At 38.8% G+C, this 9,771-nt stretch overlaps 1 protein-coding gene across 2 annotated transcripts in view; it reads right to left on the bottom strand.

Moving 5' to 3' along the window:
- IMPA1 (inositol monophosphatase 1) overlaps positions 1–7,662 on the bottom strand; it is an 18,593-nt gene extending 10,931 nt beyond the window's left edge. Inside the window, exons 1-4 of one of the 2 annotated variants that reach the window (XM_060199556.1) lie at positions 7,509–7,662; positions 3,649–3,714; positions 3,025–3,158; positions 811–915 (exon numbers count right to left, since the gene is read on the bottom strand). In XM_060199556.1, the coding sequence (XP_060055539.1) occupies positions 811–915; positions 3,025–3,158; positions 3,649–3,711 (302 nt within the window). In that variant the 5' untranslated portion in view covers positions 3,712–3,714; positions 7,509–7,662. The remainder of the gene's footprint in view (positions 1–810; positions 916–3,024; positions 3,159–3,648; positions 3,715–7,508) is intronic. The other variant, XM_060199567.1, reaches the window with a different exon arrangement.
- Positions 7,663–9,771: the final 2,109 nt, after the last annotated feature.

Here is a 9,771-nt window from a genome sequence, read left to right as displayed (position 1 = left end):
GAAAGGGCAAAAAAAAAGGAGGGAAAAATGGCTACCACCAGGAGCAGTGGTTTCCTAGTATGGGCACCAAGCCCTGGGCAATAGCCTTAGTGGCAATAATTTTTAAAAAATTAAAATTTCTAAAATACTTAATATTTTCAGCTTTTACCAAAAGTGGTTCATACCAGATAACTACTTAACAACCTCTGTCCTCTTACAACAGGACACCTACATCTTTCTATATTAACATGCTACCACATGCAGAGTCTAGACCTTAGCATTGGGAATTTTAGTAACTGAATTAGTAAATATATGTACAGCTAGCTACAGGATTAACTTTACATATAACATCTATTTGGTCCTCTCTCTCAAATAAAATTAATTAAAAAAAAAAAAGAACAATAAAAGCACCCAGATTCAAACCCAAGACTTTTGATCTTAAAGCCCATGCTTATTTACTTGCTTAACTATCTTCCTAATGTTCTCTCCACCCTCTCCCAAGCTCTCCTCCCCCAGAGTCCTTTGTACTGATGCAATAGCTTTTTTTTTCCCTAACAGCTTTTCTCCTGGACCCTATTCATTCTATACCTAGAACATCCCACTAGTGACCTCATAGTTGCAATGTTGTCTGATTATATTTTACATGATGTTCCAGCTGTGAGACAAAGAATGAACAAGTACTTTACTGCACACATCCATGACATTCAAATTTTATCATATTATGCATACCTGATGAAAGCTGCACATAATATATTTTACTTTACAAATTACACAATTACTTATAAGGGCAATATAAAATTGTAATTATAATATTAAACTTCCAACACTTACCTGTGTACAAAGTTAGTTGTTCCATCGATAGGGTCAATGATCCATGTGGGACTGTCAGTTAAGTGACTTTTTTCCCCAGCTGCCACAGATTCCTCGCCAATGAAACTAAAGAATGGCAAACTTCAAATCTTTCTGTAGCTTTCAATAATGTTTAAATATAAACAATGTCATACCATGGAACTTTATACATCACATTTTTTTTCTCTTGTTCCTTTTGCCTTCAAACTGATAGCAAGAAAGCTCTGAAAATTTTTCTCCAATGCGAAGTCATGGAAAATATCAGAATTCAATACTTCTAGTATTGTAACACCAGGGCACACATTTCCTCACATACACACCACCACACACACCCCTAAAAAGGGCATTTATTGAAGATTAGAAGTTATAACTGTATTTCATATTCCTCTCCTTAAAAGCCAGCACCTAGGGCAGGGGCACACCCAGTTGAGCACACATATCACCACACGCAAGAAACTAGGTTCAAGTCTCTGGTCCCCATACGCAGAAGGAAGGCTTCATGAACAGGGAAGCATTGCTGCAGGTGTCTCTCTTTGTCTACCTTTCTATCTTCCCCTTTCCTCTCAATTTCTCTCCATCGTAACAAAATAAAGACAAAAAAAAAAATAGAAGTCATTGGAAGCAGTGGATTTGTCATGTAGGCACTGAGCACAAGCAATAACCCTAGTAGGGAAAGAAAAAAGAAAAACAAAAAAAAGGAGGGCCAAGTGTTGGTGCACACACAAACACACACACATACACACAGCAAAATCTGGGTTTAAGCTCCCAGTCTCTACCCACAGGGGGTAAGTTTCATGAGTGGTGAAATAATGCTGCAAATTTTTCTCTCTCCCTCCTTCCTTCTATCTATCTATCTATCTATCTCTTCACTCTCAATTTGTCTCTATCTAATAACAACAACAATAATAATAATAAGGTAGCACCTAGCTCTCCTGTCTTGAGTATCATTTCTAACCAACAGAACATGGCATTAATGACTGCAGTTTTGGAGGCCTCACTCACAAAATGGTACCTTATTCACTCTTTCTCCTTCACTCTTCCTCTCTTGACCTGAAGGAAGCCAGGAGTCATGCCATAAGCTGCATTATAAACAAAATTATACAGCAAGGAACTCAGGGAAGTTGCCAACAGACAAACCCTGAGGAAGTGAGCATCGCAACCTCTCATAACTAAATAGTCTCTTCCATCCAGTTGAATCGTGAGAAGATTGCAGCCCTGACAGTTTGACCATAACATTATGAGACTGGGAACAGAACAATGCAGCTAAGTTATTCTCATATTCCTGACTCTAGGAAACCCTAAGACAGTAAATGTGTTGTTTACCACAGGTAAACAGTGCAATTTCCAAGATAATTTGGTGTCAGCAACAACAACAAGAAAGTAAATCATCTACCAATATTTCTGTATATAATATACTTTCTTAAAACATGCTTTGCCATAAATCTCAGTGAATTTTGCAAATAGTATTTGAGTTCACTTTCTTCTTTCCTACTCTATTTTTCTCCACTTTATTAAACACTGATCTGCTGTTGCATTCCTCTTTTATCTCCTTTCCCTTAGCTGCACACATTTTATTGAGAAGAAGCATATATAGCCACAGTTTCAAATATTTTTCCTGGTCAATGGCAAAAACTCCAAACATGTTCAATGGAATGACCAGAAGAAAAAAAAGTAGAGAATGATGGTGTTAAATCTTTAAAATAATGACTTTTTTTTTTTGTACTTGTGTGTCTATAAAAACGCTAATTTTAGTAGATGCTCTTTAATTCCCTAAAGTTACCACCATTCTCTCACATAAAGACGTTGGCAGTACAGAGAATAAAATTACACACACACACACCTGTATCTATAGTAGATATTAATTATGTTGGCGTCCCAATATCCACACATTCCTCAAACTATCCCTTGTTTGCCGTTCCCTGGTTGTTTGAGCTTGGACAAACATCGTTGGTCCAAGTGTTGTTCCTGCCCAGTATTTGGAATCTCGATTTAAGGATGTAAATATACTCAAAACAAGCAGAATCAAGGTTGAGGCTGCCAACAACACCCAAAGCAATCCTCCTGTGGTTTATCGCTCTGTCTTACTCCCTGGTTTCTGCCTCAGTCAGACGGCCCAACGCTTCCCAAATAAATTCCTTCCCAGCTAAAATTAACTCAAGTCAATTTCTGTGTCAACATCGAAAATGAAATAAATACCTGTGTGATGGATACTTTTCCTTTATGGAAGAGAGAAGCATTTTTTCAACTTTCTGATCAGTAACAGTTACCAAATCCGCTGGAGAACTTTTAATCATTACATTCACTTCATTTTTCAGAGCTTCACAAACCACCTAGAAAGATATTTTTTGGTAAACAAATAGAATAAGAATAAGTAACTCTAAAGCAAGCTAAATGATAAAACAGGAATGGTCTACAATATTAAATCTATCTTAGATAATTTTTTAAAAATATCTTTTTTGGACTGAGTGGTGGTGCACATGGAACTGGGCCCCCACCTGAAGTGGGAAGCTTCAGGGACAGTGAAGCAGTGCTGTAGGTATTTCTCTTTATCTCTATTCTCCCTACCTCCCCCTCCTCTATTTCTCTCTGTCTCTATCCAATCAATAAATATATTTTCAAAATCATATCATCTTAAATACTATTTTAAATTCATAATTGTCACCACAGAGGCTTAATGACATAGAATTGGAGTACTCAATGTACTGAAGTGCTTCGGCAAAATGAAAACAATGCAGTTTAGTTAAAATATGTCTCTTATTTAATAATGTAACACACTATCCATAATCACCATATTACAGAAGATAAAATTCTAGTTTATACCTCTCCAGCTTGTCTTGCGAGGGTTACTGCAAAATCCATGCATTCTTGCCAAGGGTCAGCCATCTTCTGGAGAGATTAACAAATATCAGGACAAAGCAGTCAGAAATCTTGAAAAGTCTTAATTACAGAATAGTTTATTCACAAAATATTTTCATTCAGGATTCACCATCTTTCTGATTCTAGAGTTTTTTTGTTTGTTTATTTAAGATTCACTTGTAGATCCGTTTAAAAACTTTGCTTAACCTAAATTATATTACCTCTATCATGGAAACATTTCCATAACAAAAGGTGTTGTGTAAAACTATCTCTCAAAGGATCCATATCATATCACATTATTACAAATAACTGTAGTAGGGAGTCGGCGGTAGTGCAGCGGGTTAAGCGCACATGGCATGAAGCGCAGGGACCAGCCTAAGAATCCCTGTTCAAGCCCCCGGCTCCCCACCTGCTGGGGAATTGCTTCACAGGCGGTTAAGCAGATCTGCAAGTGTCTATCTTATCTGTCTTATCTGATAATTTACCCAATATTATAAAGACAGATGATATAGACTTAAACTCACTCCTGATTTTAAAGTTTACTGCTTTATCACTGAAAATTCCAAGATTAAAAATTAATAATAATAAATTTTATCTCACTGAGTTTCAGAGGAAAACAAAGTATTTTTTTTGTGTTGAACAGTCCATCTTTCCATAGACTTCAGAAGAGAAGACTAAAATAACTCCCAGTGATTTAGATACACTCTAGAATATGTACCTAACACAGGGGAAACTCTTTAAGCTGTCAGACTGTGGCAACTACTATGAAGCAACTTTAATTTTGTCTTCCTTATAACAGAAAATAGCTGACACTGAGCTTCACCTTGAAGACAGCTCAATATCCCTGACATAGGGTTCACTATATTGGAAAGGGGACAAAGGGGTGTGGGGAAGAGGACAGAGGTATATGAGGAACAAACACAGAACTGTTTCTACTTTGTTATTTCTTTTAATATAAAAATTTAAAACATATTTAAAAAGGAGCCACCTTCTGATTTTTAGAGGTACTACTTTGCAAGTTTTAAAAACTTCCAAACTCTATTTTCTATTTTTTTTTAACCACCAGTCTTTTTATCTATGTCTAATAGATGCTCTCAGAATGTTTTTACCAGAAACTTTGTTTAAGACACTAATATGTCTGCCTTCTTAACAGCCTTGATAATAACAACTAAACTCTTTAACATCTATTCCAAAACTTTCCCTTTCCTACACAGATGATGCTCCCAGACATTATTACTGGTTTAATCCTTTGAAAGTTATGTGCTAAATACCATTTATATGTTGTGAACAACATCATGAATGATGTTGAGGAAAAAGTCACATGGTTAACGCTTATTCTCTAGTTGGGAAGCAGATATTAATTAACAGAATCAGAGGATGACAAGATAGCTTACTTGGGAGCCTGGAAGGGTGCTTGCTTCCTTTTCATGCTTTGTCATGCTCCCAACACAAGTTCTATCCCCTGGATATCCCAGTACTATAGTGCTGAGGGAAGCTCCCATGCTGTGATCCTCTCTTTTTTTTCTCTCTCTCTCTCTCTGAAAACAAATCAGTCTGGAGTAGTGGAAAAAAAGAAAGAAAGAAATGCAAACTATGAGCAGGACTCATAGTTTGACCTTGTGGTACAACAGTAGCATGTTGACCTTGTGGTACAACAGTAGCATGTCTGACTCCAGAAATGCAAACTATGCAAAGTCACAAATGTTAAAAAAAGGTTAAGCACAATGAGAAGGATATAGCATGGGAGTTCATACCTGTCTTAGGAAACAGGTAATGTTTTTCTGAGGACATAATTAAATCAAGATGCCAAGGACAACTAACTCAGCTACAGGATATCCAGTAAAGGAAGAAAGTAAGAGTGACAGCTTTGAGATCAAGGGAAACTGGAAGGAATGACACTTAAATAGTATTGATCAGTCCTGTGCAATGAATTAGTTATATATATATATATATATATATATATATATATATATATATATATATATATATGAATGGCCACTGAATAGAGTAGACTAGAGGGTTATGTCAATATGATTAGATCTTCAAGGAAGGTAGTTCAGAGATTTAGATTCAGGATGCTATAGTACAGAGAAGATCTGATGGTTCCCTTTAACCTTCAGGGGAGGCAGAGAAAAATACTAAATTGTAACGTTGAGAGAATCAAGAGAAGAGATGCTTGCTGTGGGAGGTAAATTTAAAGGGCCTTAGGAACAGATCAACTGAATACAGAATGAAGACAGAGGGGTAAATTTAATGATGTCAAGATTTTCCACTTAAGTTTGTTAAGTTTGGGGTTTTGGGGGGAAAGGTGTGAAGATCAAGAGATTAATTCATGGATAATGCGGGTGTTTGTGAAAGCAAAGGGCAACGTCAAATTAAGCAGCTGAATATATGAATCTAGAACTCAGAGGAGAGGTCCATCATCTGAGCAGGAAGCAACTCAGTCTTGAGTGTGAATGGCATTCTTGGGAGCAAAGGCACACTGAGGACACCTTGGTCTGGAAAAGCCCTTAATACACTACAAGTAACTCTTAGAGCATTCACAATGTCCCTTAAGATCAGCTCATTTGGGAGCAGCGGTAGCACACCTGGTAGAGTACACACATTACAGTGTACAAGGTCCCAGGTTCAAGGCCTGGAACTCCACCTTCATGGGGGAAGCTTCTAGAGCAGTGAAACAGTGCTACAAGTATCCCTCTCTCTCTCTCTTTTAAATTTTTTTTGTATTTATCTTTATTTATTTATTCTCAGCCAGAAATTGAGAAGGAAGGGGGTGATCGAGAGGGAGAGAGACAGAGAGACACCTACAACACTGCTTCACCACTCGCAAAGCTTTCCTTTTGCAGGTGGGGGCAGGGGGCTGGAACCTGGGTCCTTGCTTATTGTAACATGTGCACTCAACCAGGTGTGCCCTGGTTGATATATATAATCTGATCATCTGGGCTGGCAAGACAATTCACTTAGATAGTGCTCCTGCTTTGTAATTGGCATCGATTAGGTTGGAACCTGGCCCTTACTATGAAGGAAGCTTCAGTGCTGTAGTGTCTTTCTGTCTCTCATCTGAAAAAGAGTCATCCTGCAATAATGAAGCCAGTGATTAAAAAAAAAAAAAAAATCTGGTCATTTGTGTAACTTAGCATTGACTCTACTTCTTGATAGAACAAATCACATTTTATTACCTTTATTTTCTCAGGAACATTTTCATTAACATTTAACCTTAAACATTTTCAATTATTTCTGCTTTGGGCACAACCATCCTAAAGGTGAGGGAAATGTCACCTTTCTTTTTGCCACCTGTTCCCTGCAGCGCGATTGCAGGCAGCTAGCTCAACGGACCTTCAGTGGAATGGGAAGACAGTATAAGGGTTATGCAAACGGCTTCCATGCCTGAGACTCCCAGGTCCCAGGTTCAGGACCCAGCTGCAGTACTGTGGTCTTTCCTTTGTAGCTCGCTCTCTCTGTGTTTCTGTCTCTGTCTTTCTCTCAAAATAAAAGGGGGAGGTACTTCGCGACCCCGAGAATATGCCAGGTCTGATTTATCTTGGGGACGGAAGAATGAAAAGGGGAAAACTATTCTACGTGAGCAGCTACAAGAGTTCAATGAGGTCGCCTAGGCAGAACTGGCAGACAAGGCTGACTTCGCTGCTGTCACCGGGCGGGGGCGGTCAGGACCCCCAGGCCGGGATGAGGCTGCAGAGACCGCGGCCTCGCTCCCAGGGCACCGACCCCACCCCCCCACGGCGGGCTGCGCCCTCCCACTGCGGCCGCCGAGAGCCAGGAGCCACCCCACGCCGGCCCACGCCAGCAGCGCCCGCAGAGCTCACCTGCAGGCCGGGGTCGGGTCGGGTCGCTGAACGCAGGTTTCACCTGGGGAAAAGGGCTTCAGTCTCCTTGGAACACAGGATAGATCGCTGCTCAGGTCTTCCGGAGAAAGAGGATGAACACTCCGAGAGGAAGTCCCGCCTTGATGACCCGCCCACGGAGGCGTGGCTCCTCCCAAGCCCCGCCCTCTGTGGAGCTCCGCCCCGAAGTGCACTCTTAGTTCCTTCCTTCCCTGCCTTGTTCCACCCATCCAGATTTTGCTTTTATTTCAACTCTGGTTTCTTCTGTATATTTTTTAATTATATATTTTTCTTCATTTCTGCCATCCTTTCGTTTGCCTTCCATTTTCCCACTTTTCTTTCTCCTTTTCTCTCCTGGATTTCATACTACCCTTAAGAAAAGGTGGAAGGTAGATAGTGTGATGGTTATACAAAGAGACTCTCATGCCTGAGGCTCCAAAGTCCCAGGTTCAGTCCTCAGCATCACCATAAACCAGAACTGAGCAGTGCACTGGTGAAAAAAATAAATTAAATAAAATTTTTTTTAAAAAGAAATACACACTGAAGGTATTTCAGTTTTGCAACTTTCATATGCTGGGAACTATATAATTTAGTAACCCTATAATAAATATTGGGTAGATAGAAAAATGATGGGCAAAGTCAACTACCCCTAGTCTTAATTCATTTGCTTTCCAATTTTTGAGGACTTACCATGCTTCAGGCAATTGTTTTTATGTACATTACTTTCACTTAGACATTGTAGAAGTTCCATGAGAAAAGTATGATTAGCTTCTTACAGATGAGGAAGCTAAAGTTCTGAGAAGTTACTTGTACTCCGGTTACAAAGCAAAAGAGTGCAACGTGCTAACTCCAAAGTCCAAACTCAGACAACATATGACGCTATGAGGTTGCATTTTATGTCATGTAAAGATTAGTCCATGGTCTTTAAATCATTTTTCTCTTCTTGAAATAGCAAGTTTGACATTGTGGTATATATAGTCTTGCCAATTTAAAGTATACAGCATCATCCCACAGGTAGAATACGTTTTAATCACAACAGGACAAAGGAAGCAGGTTATTCGGTTCCTTCTTTTAAGTGGTTAGTTTCTTTAGTTTGATTCAAAGACAGCGTGTTGTCACCAGCCAGTTGTAAATCAAAGTATTCTCAAAGACGAATGATTTCAACTGTCACACCAATTCTCAAATGTTACAAAGTCAGAACTCTTGTCTTCATTATTCTAAAGAATGTTTTAAGTGTCTTATTTGAACACATGTTTATCAAATGGTGCTTGTGTTTTGATGATTGAAAAAATAACAACTTTATAGATCAGTCTTTTGGTCAAATTTTGCCAACTACATAGTGACAATTTTTTATTCATAACCCAGTGAAATTTTCCAGACATTTGCAGAACTGTCACCATAGTCTTCTTGAAACAGACTGGGAGTATGGATCAACTTGCCAATGCCAATGTTCAATAGTCAAGCAAATACAGAAACCAGACCTTCCACCTTCTGCACTCCATAATGATCCTATGTCCATGCTCCCAGAGGGATAGAGACTAGGAAAGCTTTCAAGGGAGGAAATGGGATATGGAGTTCTGGTAGTGGGAATTATATGGAAATGTACCCCTCTTATCCTATGTTCTTGTTGATCATTATTAAGTCAATAAAAAAAATAAAATGAAGATGGTCACAGGACATCACAGTACTGAAAACAACATGGATACTCGACAAAAAGTCAAGTAAGGGTGAAAAATAGGTCACTTAACCTATTAGTGAGTAGTTTTACCATGTGCATGACCCAGGTTTGAGAACAACACTCACTGCATCTTAGGAAGAATTAACGCTGTGTTTTTTTTTTTTGTTTTTCCCTCTCTGCCTATGTACTGAAAGAGAGGAAAGACAGAAGGAAGAGAGGAAGGAAGGGAGGGAGGGAAACAAATATTTTATTCCTTCCAATCAAGACCATTTCAAGTTTCTGCCTATAAATAAACGGGAAATCTAGTCTCCAATATCTTTCTACAAACCTGAGCTACAATTTCATAATTGTTCAAATAATTCAGAACCCCCACCACCACCCATCATCCCTACACTCTTAACTGGTCATTCTCTTTTCAAATGTCTGCCTGAAAGAAAAATGAAGAATTCTCTAGTGTACAGGAAGGTCTATAGCTCAGTTCCAGTTTTTGCAGTATTGTACACTGGTATCATGCAATCCCAAAGACTTTTGTCTGATGTTATGAATGGTTTAGGTGGTTTCTGAGAA

Source organism: Erinaceus europaeus, chromosome 1 (assembly GCF_950295315.1).
Source record: "Erinaceus europaeus chromosome 1, mEriEur2.1, whole genome shotgun sequence".
NCBI classification, from domain to species: Eukaryota; Metazoa; Chordata; class Mammalia; order Eulipotyphla; family Erinaceidae; genus Erinaceus; species Erinaceus europaeus.
Note: the sequence above shows the minus strand (reverse complement) of the source record. Positions and strands in the feature narration are given on the sequence as shown.